At 46.7% G+C, this 19,770-nt stretch overlaps 2 protein-coding genes across 2 annotated transcripts in view; one reads left to right on the top strand and one right to left on the bottom strand.

The window, feature by feature from the left end:
• The window catches only part of LOC110496752 (uncharacterized protein KIAA1522 homolog), a 112,644-nt gene extending 104,007 nt beyond the window's left edge, over nucleotides 1-8,637 (top strand). The window contains exons 9-10 of the mRNA XM_036953656.1: nucleotides 1,473-5,520; nucleotides 6,109-8,637. Coding sequence (XP_036809551.1) covers nucleotides 1,473-5,520; nucleotides 6,109-6,155 — 4,095 coding nt within the window. The 3' untranslated portion in view covers nucleotides 6,156-8,637. The remainder of the gene's footprint in view (nucleotides 1-1,472; nucleotides 5,521-6,108) is intronic.
• A 1,952-nt stretch (nucleotides 8,638-10,589) lies between these two features.
• yars1 (tyrosyl-tRNA synthetase 1) overlaps nucleotides 10,590-19,770 on the bottom strand; it is a 10,948-nt gene continuing 1,767 nt past the window's right edge. The window contains exons 4-14 of the mRNA XM_036953655.1: nucleotides 19,318-19,493; nucleotides 18,803-18,932; nucleotides 18,403-18,483; nucleotides 17,851-17,943; nucleotides 17,457-17,592; nucleotides 15,877-15,962; nucleotides 15,664-15,799; nucleotides 14,732-14,829; nucleotides 14,025-14,218; nucleotides 13,368-13,509; nucleotides 10,590-11,348 (exon numbers count right to left, since the gene is read on the bottom strand). Of these exons, the coding sequence (XP_036809550.1) occupies nucleotides 11,238-11,348; nucleotides 13,368-13,509; nucleotides 14,025-14,218; nucleotides 14,732-14,829; nucleotides 15,664-15,799; nucleotides 15,877-15,962; nucleotides 17,457-17,592; nucleotides 17,851-17,943; nucleotides 18,403-18,483; nucleotides 18,803-18,932; nucleotides 19,318-19,493 (1,383 nt within the window). The 3' untranslated portion in view covers nucleotides 10,590-11,237. The remainder of the gene's footprint in view (nucleotides 11,349-13,367; nucleotides 13,510-14,024; nucleotides 14,219-14,731; nucleotides 14,830-15,663; nucleotides 15,800-15,876; nucleotides 15,963-17,456; nucleotides 17,593-17,850; nucleotides 17,944-18,402; nucleotides 18,484-18,802; nucleotides 18,933-19,317; nucleotides 19,494-19,770) is intronic.

Here is a 19,770-nt window from a genome sequence, read left to right as displayed (position 1 = left end):
TCTACATAGTATGACAGCTCCACAGTTCTCTACATAGTAGTACAGCGCCACAGTTCTCCACAGTTCTCTACATAATATGACAGCTCCACAGTTCTCTATATAGTATGACAACTCCACAGTTCTCTACATAGTATGACAGCTCCACAGTTCTCTACATTGTATGACAGCTCCACAGTTCTCTACATAGTAGGACAGCTCCACAGTTATCTACATAGTATGACAGCTCCACAGTTCTCTACATAATATGACAGCTCCACAGTTCTCTATATAGTATGACAGCTCCACAGTTCTCTACATAATATGACAGCTCCACAGTTCTCTATATAGTATGACAGCTCCACAGTTCTCTACATAATATGACAGCTCCACAGTTCTCTACATAGTATGACAGCTCCACAGTATGACAGATCCACAGTTATCTACATAGTATGACAGCTCCACAGTTCTCTACATATTATGACAGCTCCACAGTTCTCTACATAATATGACAGCTCCACAGTTCTCTACATAGTATGACAGCTCCACAGTATGACAGCTCCACAGTTCTCTACATAGTATGACAGCTCCACAGTTCTCTACATAGTATGACAGCTCCACAGTTCTCTAAATATGACAGCTCCACAGTTCTCTACATAGTATGACAGCTCCACAGTATGACAGCTCCACAGTTCTCTACATAGTATGACAGCTCCACAGTTCTCTACATAGTAGTACAGCTCCACAGTTCTCCACAGTTCTCTACATAATATGACAGCTCCACAGTTCTCTATATAGTATGACAGCTCCACAGTTCTCTACATAGTATGACAGCTCCACAGTATGACAGCTCCACAGTTCTCTACATAGTATGACAGCTCCACAGTTCTCTACATAGTAGTACAGCTCCACAGTTCTCCACAGTTCTCTACATAATATGACAGCTCCACAGTTCTCTACATAGTATGACAGCTCCACAGTATGACAGCTCCACAGTTCTCTACATAGTAGGACAGCTCCACAGTTCTCTACATAATATGACAGCTCCACAGTTCTCTACATAGTATGACAGCTCCACAGTTCTCTACATAGTATGACAGCTCCACAGTTATCTACATAGTATGACAGCTCCACAGTTCTCTACATAGTATGGCAGCTCCACAGTATGGCAGCTCCACAGTTCTCTACATAGTATGACAGCTCCACAGTATGACAGCTCCACAGTTCTCTACATAGTAGGACAGCTCCACAGTTCTCTACATAATATGACAGCTCCACAGTATGACAGCTCCACAGTTCTCTACATAGTATGACAGCTCCACAGTTCTCTACATAGTATGACAGCTCCACAGTTCTCTACATAGTATGACAGCTCCACAGTATGACAGCTCCACAGTTCTCTACATAGTATGACAGCTCCACAGTATGACAGCTCCACAGTTCTCTACATAGTATGACAACTCCACAGCTCCATGCTTGTGTTTGCCTCCTTCCAGGGTCCGGTGATGTCCATCTCTCCCCAGGCCACCTACCTGTCTAAGATTATCCCCAACGCCTATCTGCCGGCCTCCGTCGACGTCATACAGATTGACCGCAGAACCAGCCATACCAATGGACACAATGGGAAAGGAACGGTCCACACCGTCAGCAAGAGCAGCCCGGCATCTGTGTCGTCAGCAAGCCCCGCGTCTTCGAGGAGGTCGGGTGGCGATGGTTGCTATGACGGCGGCGAAGCCCTTTCCCATGGTGACAGTAGTTCCCGTGACAATGGTTCTACGGCGACCACACGCTCAGTGACTTCGGGATCCGGCTGGAGCCACTCGCAGTCTTCCGAGATGATCAAGTCCAACTCCTCCGCCATCTCCTCCACGAAGGGGAGCTTCGGACCTGCTAACCCACAGACAGTGAGCCTCGTTGGGCAGGAGAGACTGCTGCAGCAGCTTGGTGCTGGGGACCAGGACCTGGTGAGCCTACAAAGCTCAGCTAGCTGGGTCAGCAGCACCAGTAGGGTTACTGGTACTGCAACTGCTCAGGGGGGACCTGAGTCGGATCTATCTGGGTCTGTCAGTGCTGGGGAGATGAGCGATGTTGGAGGAGACTCTCACAGATTCTCTCGCTGTCTGTCGATCATGAAGACCAAGCTGCCCCCGGCTCCCCCCAGGAGAACCAACTCCCTGCACCATGAGGAGATGATAAAGAGGCGACTGGTGGAGATGAAAGACCTCAGTGACTCTGCGGGTGGTGAGGCTGCAGAGGACACAAGCTTGGTTACTATCGAGATCTCTAAAGAACTCTACAAAGAAATCACAAAGAGCTCTATCCCTGTATCCAACTCATCTGCGTTTAACTCTTTAAATGGTACAAGATCCTCCACAGCCTCTAATCCTCTGAGTCCCACACAGGCCCCCCCTGGTGGTAGGCCAGGGTCCAGCAGCTCTTCCCCACAGAAAGCTCCCTCAGAGGGAGATACATTTGAAAAGACCATGTCCCCCTCCAGTGGGTACTCAACGCAGAGTGGAACGCCGACGCTCTCCCTCAAGGGGATCTGCCCTTTCGCCTCACCAGGTAAACACCAGAAGATGCCGGTCAAACCGGAACGTTCCGGTTCAAGAGCTTCCTCCTCGGCAGCCTCTGTCTCGTCTTCCCTCAACTCCCTGTCTTCAGTCACCTCAGAACACGTCAATCAAGAGGCTTCAAAAAACATCCCTAGCACACCCCAGCAGGCCTCCCCACCGCCGTCTCTAAGGACAACAGAAAAGCCACCAACGGTGGCCCCGGCGACCCCAACCAGTTGCTCTGCATCCATGGCGATCAGAGAGCTGCTTAACATTCCGCCACCCCCCAACATCAAAGCCCCTTCCCCGCCACCTCCGGAAACCTGGGCCCACAACAGACACACCTTCGAACTGCTGTGCGGTCCTTGCCCCAACGTCAACAGGCTAGCACAGCTCCAGAGGCAACAGGAACTGAAAGATGAAGCTGACATCAATATTAAGCAAAAGCAGGAACCTCAAACTGAAGCTAGCAAAGAGTCTCAAGGCTCAGAGGAAAAGCAGGCTACCGTAGAGGAAGTCCCTTTGATGAAATCAGAAAGCAAATACATTGTTTCGAAAGAAGAAACTGAGCCTACGCTGGAGCAGGTGTCTGAGGTATCCGATCGTGTTAGTCAGGGAGTCGAGAGCACAGAAAGTCAAACGAAAGAAAAAGTAAGTCCGGAGATGATCGCAGAGAGGGTAGAGGCAAGTGTAAAGGTCCAGAACCAGAACCAAAACCAGCAGCAGAAGAGTAGTAGTATTGTACAGGTCAAGGATCAAGACGAGAGTCTGGAGACACAAGTTAGTTTAGCGACGATTCCAAAGAAGGAACCCCCTCCTGTCATGAAGAAAAGTACTCGTAGAAAAGAACCTGTAGTTCAAGTAACAACAGACATTCAACAAAAGTCGCCATTTGATGAGGTCACAGTAGAGGAGAAGGTAGAATCTCCCAGCGAGAGTGAGAAGTGTTCCCTACAGGCGGAGGTAGAGGTGGTAGCTAAGGAAGTTGAGGTTGAGGTAGTTGCTAAGGAAGTTAAGGTAGTTGCTAAGGAAGTTGAGGTAGTTGCTAAGGAAGTTAAAGTAGTAACTAAGGAGGTTGAAGGTCAGAGTGCTACTGAAAACACTACAGAGGAAAGTCCCACTAAACCAGAGGCATTTACACAGACCCTTGCCATGGAGCCTCCCAAAGTGGACAGGGTCTCTCCTCCAGCATCTCCTCCCCCTGCCCACCATCCTCCTCCACCCCCTTCTAAGGCACCTCCCTCCTTAGTGTCCACTCCCACACCCGAGGTAGAGGAGGAGTGTGAGGAAGAGATTCCCATAGTAGAGCCCTGCTGGCCCCCTCCACCTCCACCAGAGGAGCCAGCAGATTCAGTATTTTATGAGCCAGATGAGATGGACTTTCCACCTCCTCCCCCTCCCTTCATGACGGAGAGCTTCCCAGATGTAGTGGAGAGCTGTAACACAGTCACTGATGTCCAGGAGGCGTCCATTGTGGCTCTGGATGTGGAGGAGGTTACGGGAACTGTGAATGGAGCAACTGTGGCTGGGGCAACTGTGAATGGGGAAACTGCAGATCTGTCACCCATTCCGGCTCAAATGGAGATGAAGGAGGATAGACCTGAAGAGGTGATTCTGAATTCTAATGCTGTTCCAACTGATGAAACCAGCTCTGAGGTATCTGAATCAGCTGAGCTCCAAGCAATTCCCGCAAATGAGTCAACTGTTGTTTCTCCAGTTCAGCAATATAAGAAAGAGGCAGAGGTCAAGCAATCTGCCCAGCAGTCAATCACAATGCAGGAAGCCATAACTCAACCAACAGAAAATTCTCCTCAGTCACATGAAGTCCTGGCTCTATCAGAGGGTGTCCCTCCCTCACTCCAGGAGGCTCCTCCCCCACCACCAATGAAAACAGCCTTGTTGCCCCCCTCAAGTATCTCTCCTCCATCTCTTATCAGTGTCCCCCTCCCTTCCCCTGTACAATTTGAAGATCCGATGCACTCTGAGCCTGCTGTGAGTGCCCTCATTCCACCCCCCGTCAATGTCCCACCCCTTCTCCCCCTCCCATTTGAGAACCAACCACCTGCCAGGAGACAGTTCAGCTTGGTGAACAGAGAGACCAGGAGCACAGAGCATCTGTCTAGGCACAACAGTGCCCCCATTCCCAAAGAAGACGCCAACATTCCGCTGGTCACACCCTCTCTGCTTCAAATGGTACGTCTCAGATCGGTCAACGTCAGTGAAGACCAGATGAAAACGCCTTCCGACAACGACAATAATTACAACAAGGGGAATCCACCTGCTCACGATCAGAGTCTAATCCCAACCCAAACCCCTGGATCCCAGAACACAACACCCCAAAAACCAATCCGGAAATCCCCATCTATAAAATCCACACCTCTGTCATTGAAGTCATCAACACCGTCGATCATCGCCCCCTCGATGCGCTTGCAGGAAGCTATCCGCATGAAGACAGCGGCCATGTCTTCCAGAGATGGTCTTCTAACGCGCTTTAGAATGCCATCCTCCACCTCATTCCCCAGTAGCAGTGGTGGTGAATATGAGATGTTATCCCCAATGTCACCAGAAGGGGGCGACATGCTAAAGTCCCCCGCTTCCACTGCTAGCTTCATCTTCTCCAGGAGCTCAAAGAAGGTCGTTATAGAAACGCCTGTCGCCTCTTCCTCCCCCGAGATGCAGGCGAGCCTTCAAAAGAACCTAGCCGCCGTGCTCATGAAGGTTTCCGACCAATCGACGGCTTCCACGGTCACTAACGGCAACGCTGGAAGAACCGGGATTCCGAGGAGGGTTCCACCACCCGTGGCTAAGAAACCAGTTCTTCCAGCGTTGCAGTTAGCGACCTTGGAGAAGACTGTTTTTTCTATAGTGACACGTGGTTCTCAGAGTGAGAGGAGCACTCCGTCACCAAGGGGAACAGAAGCTAACGAGGAGACAGAGACGGTGCAACCTGCGGGCCAGAAAGCACTGACAGAGGACCACAATACAGCAAGTAAGAACACCAAACACAACACCGAGAATACGATTGACATTTTAAGTCAAATATAAGTCGTTTTTTATTTTTTTTATGTTGATAGTGCATGGAATTGAGCGTGGTTTTGATGTTTCACTGAATTATTTCACTGAAGAATCAATTAATTTGAGGCACAATGTGCTTATTAAATCTGTGGACAACATCAACCACAACATGTCTTTCCCCAACCATAGACATGACAGTAGCCTTTAGCATTACCACCATGCTGAAGAATGCTTAGCAATGTAGCATTGACACCCACACAGATGTTGCCCTACAGCTGCATAGCATTGCACGGCAACTTGAGCTCACCTTGCTAATGAAAGAAAATGACATTCCACTCACAATAGAACCCTGTCTAAATTCTGTTTCCCGGGGGAAATATTCACTACTAGCCCAACCGACGCTAATGGTGTTACACCCACGATAAAGTAACCAATCGAATTAGCCCACAGAATGCTCCTTGTTTATGATATAGTGTAACTGTAACATTTGTCATTCTGTCTGCGTCTCAGATGGCAACCTATTCCCACCTTCTGAGTGTAACTGCTTCCTATTGTTTTCTAGGTAAAATGGAGACGTCTAGCATTGCAGAAGCACCGATGCCCTTGTGAAAAAAAAGACTGCTTTGTGTGGACTGAACTTTTGTGGATTGGGACTAAGACGGAGGAACAAAGCAACGACTGCAAGACCCAGAGAGACAGAGAGAGAGAGAGAGAGAGAGAGAGAGAGAAAGACAGAGAGACAGAGAGACAGAGAGAGAGAGAGAGAGAGAGAGAGAGACAGAAAGACAGAGAGACAGAGAGACAGAGAGAGAGAGAGAGAGAGAGAGAGAGAGACAGAAAGACAGAGAGACAGACAGACAGAGACAGAGAAAGAAAGAGAGCGAGCTATGGAGAGAGACAGAGATAATCAAAACAGTATTCACTTAAGAAGTCAACTCAGTTAAAATATGTGAACGCTTCTCCAAAAGCCTTCATATTTATGCAAACAATGGGGTCGGTACCCATTTCTTCGATAATAAAGCTTCCCTTTTGGAGTATCTAAACCATAGAGCTCTAGGCCTCTATTCAGTCTGTAAAGCTGAAGCGTTACAGATTCTGCTAAATCAATTTAAAGGTAATTTCCGATTTGAGCCGACACGTGCAGCGTTTACCGTCAATGCAGTCTCCCCTAATTAGGAACATTGCCTTGTAAATTTAAATTACGACGCAAAGCTGAACTTCGGCGATGCAGATTGAATAGAGTTTAGTCTGCTTTGGCAAACTGCAAACAGTGCCCCCTTCAGGGCGAATGTTGTACTGCGGCTGGATTTTGTAAATGCAGTACAAGAAGCTGTGCTTGTAGTAGACCACCATCTAGAGGTTAGAAAAGGTAGCAGTCACTGCAGATGAGAAAGAAAACCTAGAGGACAAATAATATACGAAGATGGGACTTTCTAAGGTGTTTGAAGCTTTCTCTAGTAATTTTTTCTTCATTTGACATTTTTGAGTCAAACAATCATCGAATTGTCTTATTTCCAGAAGGAATGTCAGATTCTGAAATCTTTAGATCTTATCAATCAATGAATCAACCAATCAATGTGTTCTTTTTTTTTTTTTAGCTTTTTGATCAGCATAAATAAATGTTTTTTTTTAAATTAAACTGCAAATTAGTTTGTGAATTCGGAGGCTTTAGGTAGTGTGCCTCAAAGAAAAAAGGGATGCTGTAAATTTAAAAGGTCATTTATATATTAGACCTACTGTCAAATTCTGAAAGCACTTTGTAAACTAATGAATCTGTTCTAGGCGCAGAAAAGGTTAATACCACTGGAACTGACATTCAACAAAATTAAACTGCTTTCAAATTCTAACACTCCAAATGGCAACCTATTCCCTGCATAGTGCACTACTTTAGACCAGAGCCCTATAGAACCATATTCCATACATAGTGCACTACTTTAGACCAGAGCCCTATGGAACCCTATTCCCTATATAGTGCACTACTTTAGACCAGAGACCTATTCCCTATATAGTGCACTACCTTAGACCAGAGAATAGGGTTCCGTTTGGGAGGAATCCCCAGGAAGAGAACCCACTGTGTCCTTATAGTTACTAGACACCATTCCCATGCATTCAAAGACAATATGATATGTATGGGTGTTCTCCCTGTTACCATGGATTTATGTTGTTGTTGTTTTAATGTGTGTCTTTAAGTTCCTTTTAAACAACCTTCCTTATAAATACTGTATCGGCTTCATTAACAGCGACACGTTTCAAACTAAACATTCAAGCTTGGTTTGAGTTCAACTGTTTCGTCAAAAATGGTTTGTTCTATTTTTAATACGATTTTACAGAGTCAGTTTTATTCCATCAAATCCACAAGTACTGTACTAAATATGTCTCCTGATAGTACTACAGATACAAGGCACCCTATTCCCTACATAGTGCACTACTTTAGACCAGAGCCCTATAGAACCCTATTCCCTACATAGTGCACTACTTTAGACCAGAACTCTATTCCCTACATAGTGGTACTACTTTAGACCAGAACTCTATTCCCTACATAGTGGTACTACTTTAGACCAGAACTCTATTCCCTACATAGTGGCACTACTTTAGACCAGAACTCTATTCCCTACATAGTGCACTACTTTAGACCAGAACCCTATTCCCTACATAGTGCACCACTAAGGACCTGGAACACTGAAACACTATATAGGTAACAGGGGACCTATGAGACCGAGTAGAGATAAATGGCCAATAGTAAAACACTAAAGATCTTTCGCTGACTAAAGGGCTGGACTCTATCCACTCTGAAGTTCAGCGTTACAGCGTTTAAAGATTTACATTTATAATAGATTTAAATGTCAAGGTAATGTTAGCGGCGATTAGCGGCGACTGCGTTCACAGTAAACGGCGCGTGTTATCGGCGCGTGTTAACGGCGCGTGTTTTTGGCGCCTGTTATCGGCGCGTGTTTTTGGCGCGTGTTATCGGCGCGTGTTATCGGCCGTATCGGAAACGACTTTTACATTTGTGTCACTCAATCTGTTACACTTCGGGCTTTAGACACTGAAATGAGCCTTTAGTTCACACGTGTTTGTTTGTTTCTTCTTTTTTTTAAAAAGCAGAAAATAAAGTATTTTAAACATTTACTGTATATTCCTACTTTCACATTGTTTGAAGTAGCCTAGGGGTATCTGGCCCGAATGGAACTCTAAATCCCTATATAGTGCACTTCTATTGACCAGGGCTCATAGGGCGCAATTTGGGACACACCCTCAGTCTTTCCACAGTGACAAGACATGTTGGTAAATCATCGGCTCAACAAAAAATGTTTTTATCATGGAACTAATTATTCTCTTTTGACTCTCTGCACACGACACACGTCTTATTGTCATGGAAACGGCTAACATTTTGTTGATTCAAATAAAGAAAGAAAAACGTATTTACTTTGTTATGAAAAGATTATAAAAAAAAATGTATTTCAAATCACATATTAGTTTGTGTTTTTTCAGTTGGGTGACTGTGTGGAAATGCCAAACCACTGGTTTAAATGATACAGAACTGGTTTAAATGATTTAGAACTGGTTTAAATGATTCAAGTGATATAGAACTGGTTCAAGTAATATAGAACTGGTTTAAGTAATATAGAACTGGTTTAAGTGATATAGAACTGGTTTAAGTGATATAGAACTGGTTTAAGTGATATAGAACTGGTTTAAGTGATATAGAACTGGTTCAAGTAATATAGAACTGGTTTAAGTGATATAGACCTGGTTTAAGTAATATAGAACTGGTTTAAGTGATATAGAACTGGTTTAAGTGATATAGAACTGGTTTAAGTAATATAGAACTGGTTTAAGTGATATAGAACTGGTTTAAATGATTCAAGTGATATAGAACTGGTTCAAGTAATATAGAACTGGTTTAAGTAATATAGAACTGGTTTAAGTGATATAGAACTGGTTTAAGTGATATAGAACTGGTTTAAGTGATATATAACTGGTTTAAGTGATATAGAACTGGTTTAAGTGATATAGAACTGGTTTAAGTGATATAGAACTGGTTTAAATGATTCAAGTGATATAGAACTGGTTTAAGTGATATAGAACTGGTTTAAGTGATATAGAACTGGTTCAAGTGATATAGAACTGGTTTAAGTGATATAGAACTGGTTTAATGATATAGAACTGGTTTAAGTGATATAGAACTGGTTTAAATGATTTAAGTGATTTAGAACTGGTTTAAATGATTCAAGTGATATAGAACTGGTTTAAGTGATATAGAACTGGTTTAAGTGATATAGACCTGGTTTAAGTGATAGACCTGGTTTAAGTGATATAGACCTGGTTTAAGTGATATAGACCTGGTTTAAGTGATATAGAACTGGTTTAAGTGATATAGAACTGGTTTAAGTGATATAGAACTGGTTTAAGTGATATAGAACTGGTTTAAGTGATATAGAACTGGTTTAAGTGATATAGAACTGGTTCAAGTGATATAGAACTGGTTTAAGTGATATAGAACTGGTTTAAGTGATATAGAACTGGTTTAAGTGATATAGAACTGGTTTAAATGATTTAAGTGATTTAGAACTGGTTTAAATGATTCAAGTGATATAGAACTGGTTTAAGTGATATAGACCTGGTTTAAGTGATATAGACCTGGTTTAAGTGATATAGACCTGGTTTAAGTGATATAGACCTGGTTTAAGTGATATAGACCTGGTTTAAGTGATATAGACCTGGTTTAAGTGATATAGACCTGGTTTAAGTGATATAGACCTGGTTTAAGTGATATAGACCTGGTTTAAGTGATATAGAACTGTTTTTTTTTAACCTATCATCATTCAGGCAGGATGTAAATTCATACTAAGTAACCCTCCCCTTATACACTTGGTTTAAGCTTTCACTGTCAATACAAAATCAAAAAAAAAATGTGTTCACAGCATCAGCATTTCAAACACAGCTCACAACACATTGTTGGGGGCAGATCTTTTGCACGGTCTGCCCATGACTGGATGTGACGTCTCAGTCCAGAGGACACTGCAGAAGGAAGACAACCACTGAATTCAACCGGTTTATTTCATTTCCAGATGATGATGATGATGATGATGATGATGATGACACATAAGAGTAATGGCAGCGTTTCCACAGGAAAGGACCGGTATAAACCTGCCGATTCAACCGTTATCACATCCCACTAGCATTCTCATCCCAACGCAATAGATTTCGGCACTAAAGGATAGGTCCTAGGTGGATGATCTAAGACATGGTTGGACAGTAGAGACTGTTGGTGGCTTGCTGACGTGTCTCTCTCTCTTAGGTTAATAGGGTCACGACCAACGTCGTTCCGTATTTTCCTCAAAGAATTTCCCCAGACCACATTAAACAACGTGGTTAAAAACAGAGGGCACCAGACGGAGATATCGACATTAACTTCTCAAGAATTACAGAGCCATACGATTACTTAAACATCAGGAGGGGAAAACACAGCAGAGATATCGATAGTAAATAAGACAGTTTTATTTCAACCCGGATCGGCGTGTTAGATTGATCAAGGTATTATTATTATTATTATCATTATTAATATGAATGATTAGTTCTCCGGGCAGGAAGAGAGAGTGACGTTGCCGTGGTGACGTATGTGGAGGTTCTCTGGGGAAGGTAAGCTGGGCAAGTAGAGAGCGCATCAAGGGATTGACAGTGTGACTCTTAGCTGATGTTGCCTCCCTTCAGTGTTTTACAGGTGATGTGTCCCAGTTTGGTCATCAGGTGTTTGTCCTGCCACTGGGCTACACACTGTCCTGACACCTTCAGGTCTACCTGGAGAGAGAGAGAGACAGACAGAAACCCTCAGTATGCTGACACCTTCAGGTCCACCTGGAGAGAGAGAGACACCTTCAGGTCCACCTGGAGAGAGAGAGACACCTTCAGGTCCACCTGGAGAGAGAGAAACATCTTCAGGTCCACCTGGAGAGAGAGAGAGACATCTTCAGGTCCACCTGGAGAGGGAGAGAGAGACACCTTCAGGTCCACCTGGAGAGAGAGAGACACCTGCAGGTCCACCTGGAGAGAAAGAGACACCTTCAGGTCCACCTGGAGAGAGAGAGACATCTTCAGGTCCACCTGGAGAGAGAGAGAGAGAGACACCTTCAGGTCCACCTGGAGAGAGAGAGAGACACCTTCAGGTCCACCTGGAGAGAGAGAGAGAGACACCTTCAGGTCCACCTAGAGAGAGAGAGAGAGACATCTTCAGGTCCACCTGGAGAGAGAGAGAGAGACATCTTCAGGTCCACCTGGAGAGAGAGAGAGACACCTTCAGGTCCACCTGGAGAGAGAGAGAGACACCTTCAGGTCCACCTGGAGAGAGAGAGAGAGACACCTTCAGGTCCACCTGGAGAGAGAGAGAAAGAGACACCTTCAGGTCCACCTGGAGAGAGAGAGAGAGACATCTTCAGGTCCACCTGGAGAGAGAGAGAGAGAGAGAGAGAGACACCTTCAGGTCCACCTGGAGAGAGAGAGAGACACCTTCAGGTCCACCTGGAGAGAGAGAGAGACATCTTCAGGTCCACCTGGAGAGAGAGAGACATCTTCAGGTCCACCTGGAGAGAGAGAGACACCTTCAGGTCCACCTGGAGAGAGAGAGAGACATCTTCAGGTCCACCTGGAGAGAGAGAGAGAGAGACACCTTCAGGTCCACCTGGAGAGAGAGAGAGACACCTTCAGGTCCACCTGGAGAGAGAGAGAGAGACACATTCAGGTCCACCTGGAGAGAGAGAGAGAGACACCTTCAGGTCCACCTGGAGAGAGAGAGAGAGACACCTTCAGGTCCACCTGGAGAGAGAGAGACACCTTCAGGTCCACCTGGAGAGAGAGAGACACCTTCAGGTCCACCTGGAGAGAGAGAGGCACCTTCAGGTCCACCTGGAGAGAGAGAGAGACACCTTCAGGTCCACCTGGAGAGAGAGAGAGAGACACCTTCAGGTCCACCTGGAGAGAAAGAGACACCTTCAGGTCCACCTGGAGAGAGAGAAACATCTTCAGGTCCACCTGCAGAGAGAGAGAGAGACACCTTCAGGTCCACCTGGAGAGAGAGAAACATCTTCAGGTCCACCTGGAGAGAGAGAGAGAGACACCTTCAGGTCCACCTGGAGAGAGAGAGACACCTTCAGGTCCACCTGGAGAGAGAGAGACACCTTCAGGTCCACCTGGAGAGAGAGAGACACCTTCAGGTCCACCTGGAAAGAGAGAGGCACCTTCAGGTCCACCTGGAGAGAGAGAGACATCTTCAGGTCCACCTGGAGAGAGAGAGAGACATCTTCAGGTCCACCTGGAGAGAGAGAGACACCTTCAGGTCCACCTGGAGAGAGAGAGACACCTTCAGGTCCACCTGGAGAGAGAGAAACATCTTCAGGTCCACCTGCAGAGAGAGAGAGAGACACCTTCAGGTCCACCTGGAGAGAGAGAAACATCTTCAGGTCCACCTGGAGAGAGAGAGAGAGACACCCTCAGGTCCACCTGGAGAGAGAGAGAGACACCTTCAGGTCCACCTGGAGAGAGAGAGACACCTTCAGGTCCACCTGGAGAGAGAGAAACATCTTCAGGTCCACCTGCAGAGAGAGAAACATCTTCAGGTCCACCTGGAGAGAGAGAGAAACATCTAATATACTCTGAAATGGACGTTCACTAGCAAGTAGCAAAATATAGCAGCGTTAGGCGTTGGAAACAAGTGGAACAGATCAGCGAAATGAACTGCAATTCTCTCCAACTAGCTGAAATAACATTGTCATTTATTGATCTGTCATTTTAGGAGAAAACTGGCTAGGGGTCATTCAGACATACCTGTAGTTTCTCCCACAGCTTTTTCTTTGGGTTTAGTTTGTCGTCTGGCTTGCCCGTCTCGTACCCCTCAACGAACACCCGTTCCCCGGGTGACGAACCCTCAGGGGGGTCAAGAGGCTCCACTCTTCTGGGATCCCCCTCACTGGGTTAACAGCCAATCAGAGAGAAGAGAGTCAGAAGTCAGGAAGTGATGGATGAGGAAATGGGTGGGCTGTGTCCGGTGACACACACAGAGAGAGAGAGAGAGAGAGAGAGAGAGAGAGAGAGAGAGAGAGAGAGAGAGAGAGAGAGAGAGAGAGAGGAACAGAGAGAGAGAGAGAGAGAGAGAGAGAGGAACAGAGAGAGAGAGAGAGAGAGAGAGAGGAACAGAGAGAGAGAGAGGAACAGAAAGAGAGAGAAGAACAGAGAGAGAGAGAAGAGAGGAGAAAGGAACAGAGAGAGAGAGAAGAGAGGAACAGAGAGAGAGAGAAGAGAGGAACAGAGAGAGAGAGAAGAGAGGAACAGAGAGAGAGAAGAGAGGAACAGAGAGAGAGAGAAGAGAGGAGAGAGGAACAGAGAGAGAGAGAGAGAGAGAAGCAGGGGGACAGGAGAAAGGACAAAGGAAGGAGTACGTAGGAAAGCAGGAAGAGAGGAGGAGAAAAGAAGGGAAAGACTCACATGGAGGCACAGAGCAGCATGGCTTGGGACTCCACCCCCCTCATCTTCTGGGGCTTCAGGTTGCATAGCAACACCACCAGCCTGTTCTGCAAGGCCTCCTGGGAAACGTAGGCCACCAGGCCGCTCACCACCGTCCTTGGCTCTGCCTCTCCGACGTCTATCTTCTCCAGGTACAGCGAATCAGCATCCGGATGCTGAGGGAGGCGAGGACAGGCAGAGAGAAAGACCAATCAGTGAAGAGAAGGAAAGGAAATTAGAGATGATTTGCTGGATCCCAAATCCCCCGAGCCTATTCTGATGAAAGATCGGATCTAAATCAGTCATTTCTCCTTGTCTTGCTCTCTGATAGGCTGGGGGGGGGGGGGGGGTTCCACCATTTGGAATTCAGCATTTCTCTCAAAAAAGGGTCTTCCAAGTTTAAATAAGGATAAATAAACTAATGAATGAATAAACTAATGAATGAATGAATGAATGAATGAATAAACTAATGAATGAATGAATGAATGAATAAACTAATGGATGAATGAATGAATAAACAAATGAATTAATGAATGAGTAAACTAATGAATGAATGAATGAATGAATAAACTAATGAATGAATGAATGAATGAATGAATGTATAAACTAATGAGTGAATGAATGAATAAACTAATGAGTGAGTGAGTGAATAAACTAATGAGTGAGTGAGTGAGTGAATGAATGAGTACCTTCTCCACACTGATGACCTTGCCCACCCTGATGTCCAGTCTGGAGGGAACCAGCTCATCCTCTTCTGCTACTTTAGGGTTCCCCTTCCCTGCTCCCTCTGACAGGGGGACACAGAGACACACAGGGTCAAGGGTCAAGAGGAACAGTCTCCTATAGGTCTACTTTAGGGTTCCCCTACCCTGCTCCCTCTGACAGGGGGACACAGAGACACACAGGGTCAAGGGTCAGGAGGAACAGTCACCTATAGGTCTACTTTAGGGTTCCCCTTCCCTGCTCCCTCTGACAGGGGGACACAGAGACACACAGGGTCAAGGGTCAGGAGGAACAGTCTCCTATAGGTCTACTTTAGGGTTCCCCTTCCCTGCTCCCTCTGACAGGGGGACACAGAGACACACAGGGTCAAGGGTCAGGAGGAACAGTCTCCTATGGGTCTACTTTAGGGTTCCCCTTCCCTGCTCCCTCTGACAGGGGGACACAGAGACACACAGGGTCAAGGGTCAGGAGGAACAGTCTCCTATAGGTCTACTTTAGGGTTCCCCTACCCTGCTCCCTCTGACAGGGGGACACAGAGACATACAGGGTCAAGGGTCAAGAGGAACAGTCTCCTATGGGTCTACTTTAGGGTTCCCCTTCCCTGCTCCCTCTGACAGGGGGACACAGAGACACACAGGGTCAAGGGTCAGGAGGAACAGTCTCCTATGGGTCTACTTTAGGGTTCCCCTTCCCTGCTCCCTCTGACAGGGGGACACAGAGACACACAGGGTCAAGTGTCAGGAGGAACAGTCTCCTATGTGTCTACTTTAGGGTTCCCCTTCCCTGCTCCCTCTGACAGGGGGGGACAGGGTCAAGGGTCAGGAGGATCATATATGTCTACTTTAGGAAGCCTTGAGGTATATGACAGTGAGAGTTGGTAACAGTAGGTTCTACTAACTGTTCTTTGACGGGTCTGGATAGGCCGTGTTGGAGAGTTTACGGAGCTCTGGAGACTCAAACTTCTTCCTGATTGGGTCGAGCAGCTTGTTAAGGGCCACCTCCACACCCGCCTTCAGGTCACCAGGATGGATCAGCTAGACGGCAGAGGTTAGAGGTCAAACCAATGCATGATGGGCCAACAACAGTGATCATACAACATATACGTACGTACCTCTTCGCCAAATTCTTTCTCCACTTCATCAAAGTCTGTGTAGGTTTTGTCTCCTCCGAACTTGGGGTCTCTTTTGATGGAGAACTCTGAAAGAGACGCAACACAGACATGCTGACTCTAGCTGGTGCCTGGCACAGGGAGGACGACGACAGGGGGAGGGTCCAGGGGAGGACAGAACAGGAGACATGCTGACTCTAGCTGGTGCCTGGCACAGGAAGACTGTAGAGGGAGGAGGATGACAGGGGGAGGGTCCAGGGGAGGGAGAGGAGGACAAGAGGGAGGAGGAGGAGGACAGGGGGAGGGTCCAGGGTTAAAGAAGAGAGGGAGGAGGAAGGGGACAGAACAGGAGAGAGGAGGAAGAGGACAGAACAGGAGAGAGGAGGAAGAGGACAGAACAGGAGAGAGGAGGAAGAGGACAGAACAGGAGAGAGGAGGAAGAGGACAGAACAGGAGAGAGGAGGAAGAGGACAGAACAGGAGAGAGGAGGAAGAGGACAGAACAGGAGAGAGGAGGAAGAGGACATAACAGGAGAGAGGAGGAAGAGGACAGAACAGGAAGGGGACAGAACAGGAGAGATGAGGAAGGGGACAGAACAGGAGAGATGAGGAAGAGGACAGAACAGGAGAGAGGAGGAAGAGGACAGAACAGGAGAGAGGAGGAAGAGGACAGAACAGGAGAGAGGAGGAAGAGGACAGAACAGGAGAGAGGAGGAAGAGGACAGAACAGGAGAGAGGAGGAAGAGGACAGAACAGGACAGAGGAGGAAGAGGACAGAACAGGAAGGGGACAGAACAGGAGAGATGAGGAAGAGGACAGAACAGGAGAGAGGAGGAAGAGGACAGAACAGGAGAGAGGAGGAAGAGGACAGAACAGGAGAGAGGAGGAAGAGGACAGAACAGGAGAGAGGAGGAAGAGGACAGAACAGGAGAGAGGAGGAAGAGGACAGAACAGGAAGGGGACAGAACAGGAGAGATGAGGAAGAGGACAGAACAGGAGAGAGGAGGAAGAGGACAGAACAGGAGAGAGGAGGAAGAGGACATAACAGGAGAGAGGAGGAAGAGGACAGAACAGGAAGGGGACAGAACAGGAGAGATGAGGAAGGGGACAGAACAGGAGAGATGAGGAAGAGGACAGAACAGGAGAGAGGAGGAAGAGGACAGAACAGGAGAGAGGAGGAAGAGGACAGAACAGGAGAGAGGAGGAAGAGGACAGAACAGGAGAGAGGAGGAAGAGGACAGAACAGGAGAGAGGAGGAAGAGGACAGAACAGGACAGAGGAGGAAGAGGACAGAACAGGAAGGGGACAGAACAGGAGAGATGAGGAAGAGGACAGAACAGGAGAGAGGAGGAAGAGGACAGAACAGGAGAGAGGAGGAAGAGGACAGAACAGGAGAGAGGAGGAAGAGGACAGAACAGGAGAGAGGAGGAAGAGGACAGAACAGGAGAGAGGAGGAAGAGGACAGAACAGGAAGGGGACAGAACAGGAGAGATGAGGAAGAGGACAGAACAGGAGAGAGGAGGAAGAGGACAGAACAGGAAGGGGACAGAACAGGAGAGATGAGGAAGCCGGGGGATTTCTCACCTCCTATGAGTGGGAAGAGGACATGTTTAACAAATGAGAGGACTCCGTTGTTCTCAATGTTGCCCGGCTCACAGAAAGCCTTCTTCAGCTTCTTCTTCACATCTTCCTTCCTGTCCAGGAGGTCAATCTTAGACTCCTGCAAAAGGTCAACAGGAAACACACAGGGCCATGTTCATTATGAACCAACCGAAAGAAAACGAACAAACGGGGAAAGCCCCAGCTGAACTTGTCCAATAAGAAATGTTTATTTTCTGTTGCAAAATGCTTTGCTACTGTTGGTGGTAATAAATACAACCCACAGGCTGTGCTAGTTTTGGATTGGTTAAAACAATATATTACCTCCAAAAGAAGAGGAACGGATGAATTATAAACATTAAAGGATTGTGGCACTCACCTCCTCTGAAGAACTCATCTTAGCTCCAGTCAGTCCTGGTACCATGGGGTTCATCAGATGGGACCGCTTAGCATAGCCCAGAGAGGGCAGGTACTGGAGGGAGGGGGGAGAGAAAGAGTGAAAGAGATGGAGGGAAGGAAGAGATGGAGGGAGAGATCGAGGGAAGGAAGAGATGGAGGGAGAGAGACAGAAAGAGAGACAGATCGAGGGAAGGAAGAGATGGAGAGAGACAGATCGAGGGAAGGAAGAGATGGAGGGAGAGACAGAAAGAGACACAGATCGAGGGAAGGAAGAGATGGAGGGAGAGAGACAGAAAGAGACACAGATCGAGGGAAGGAAGAGATGGAGGGAGAGAGACAGAAAGAGAGACAGATCGAGGGAAGGAGGAGATGGAGAGAGAAAGATCGAGGGAAAGAGGGAGGTATTTTCAGAATTCATACATTATGCAAAATGTATTTCCCAGTTGACCAATGAATTAAGTGAATGTAAAAACAGCTCTCTACAAGAGGACAGTGCTGACAGTTGATGAACAGGTCAGAAGGTTCAGGGTACCTTCTCAGCCAGGGTGAAGATCTTCCTCTGATCGACACCTCCAAACTGGGCATCTACTTTCAGATACTCCTCATCCAGAGCCTAAAAGACAGATGGGGAAAATGGGTTACAAACCTGTTATAACCATGTTATTACCTGTAGTCCAGGGTAGAGCAGACCACTGAGGGTGTTATAACCATGTTATTACCTGTAGTCCAGGGTAGAGCAGACCACTGAGTAGAGGGTGTTATAACCATGTTATTACCTGTAGTCCAGGGTAGAGCAGACCACTGAGGGTGTTATAACCATGTTATTACCTGCAGTCCGGGGTAGAGCAGACCACTGAGGGTGTTATAACCATGTTATTACCTGTAGTCCAGGGTAGAGCAGACCACTGAGGGTGTTATAACCATGTTATTACCTGCAGTCCGGGGTAGAGCAGACCACTGAGTAGAGGGTGGTCCACCTGTTTAACCACCTCGGCTCCAGCCTTCTTAGCATCATGTTCCGTTACCATGGACGACAGACGATACACGTCCAGAGTGTACTCTCTAAGGGAGAGAGACAGGCAGAGGGCGTACGTAGGTACATCAAACGAGCACCGACTTTGACATCTAAACACTATGGACTGGATTCCCCTGACAAAGATTTGAGTCTAGTCCTGAACTAAAATGCAAAATATAAAAAATATATATATATATATTTTTTTTTTAAGTGTAACCATGACGACCATCACACAATTACAAAATATCACAAGACAGTGAAAAACAGTGGAAATAGATTTTTGCGTAATGGTCTTGTGAATGAATCAGTCCTTCTCTCCATATTCTTCAAAGTGCGGTGAAGACGATGAGAACAGCTCCTATAAAACCAGAGCAACGACATTCTTCTTCTTCTCTTTCCCAGAAAGAGAAACTACTGAGCCTGACCACTAACCTGCTGAGTTGGAAGTCTGTCCCTTTGATGAACTTGAGTTTGTCCAGCGGCACCCCGATACTCTCCAGCATGGCCTTGATCACCTGCTCGTAGTACTGGACCCTCAGCTCCAGCAGCTCCCAGGGAGCCTTCATGTTGTCCAGGAACGCGTGCAGGTCTGCAAACAGGATGGTCACCTGGGGAGGGGTCGGCGGGAGAGTTAGACAGACACACACAGATCTACAAATAGCTAATGCAACCTTAGCTCGAATTAACACTAACTAGCTAATGCAACATAGGACAAAAATAATAACTTTGTTTAATTTGTAAAAAAAATTTTTACAAATCGATACTTGGAGTCAAAGTATCAATATAATATCATCCAAAATTATAGTGCAATAAGAAACTAGCGATTCCTCCCCCCCCCCCCCCCATCACTACAAAATAGGCTGGACAATAGTGATGGAATCAAAC

Source organism: Oncorhynchus mykiss, chromosome 18 (genome assembly GCF_013265735.2).
Source record: "Oncorhynchus mykiss isolate Arlee chromosome 18, USDA_OmykA_1.1, whole genome shotgun sequence".
NCBI classification, from domain to species: domain Eukaryota; kingdom Metazoa; phylum Chordata; class Actinopteri; order Salmoniformes; family Salmonidae; genus Oncorhynchus; species Oncorhynchus mykiss.
Note: the sequence above shows the minus strand (reverse complement) of the source record. Positions and strands in the feature narration are given on the sequence as shown.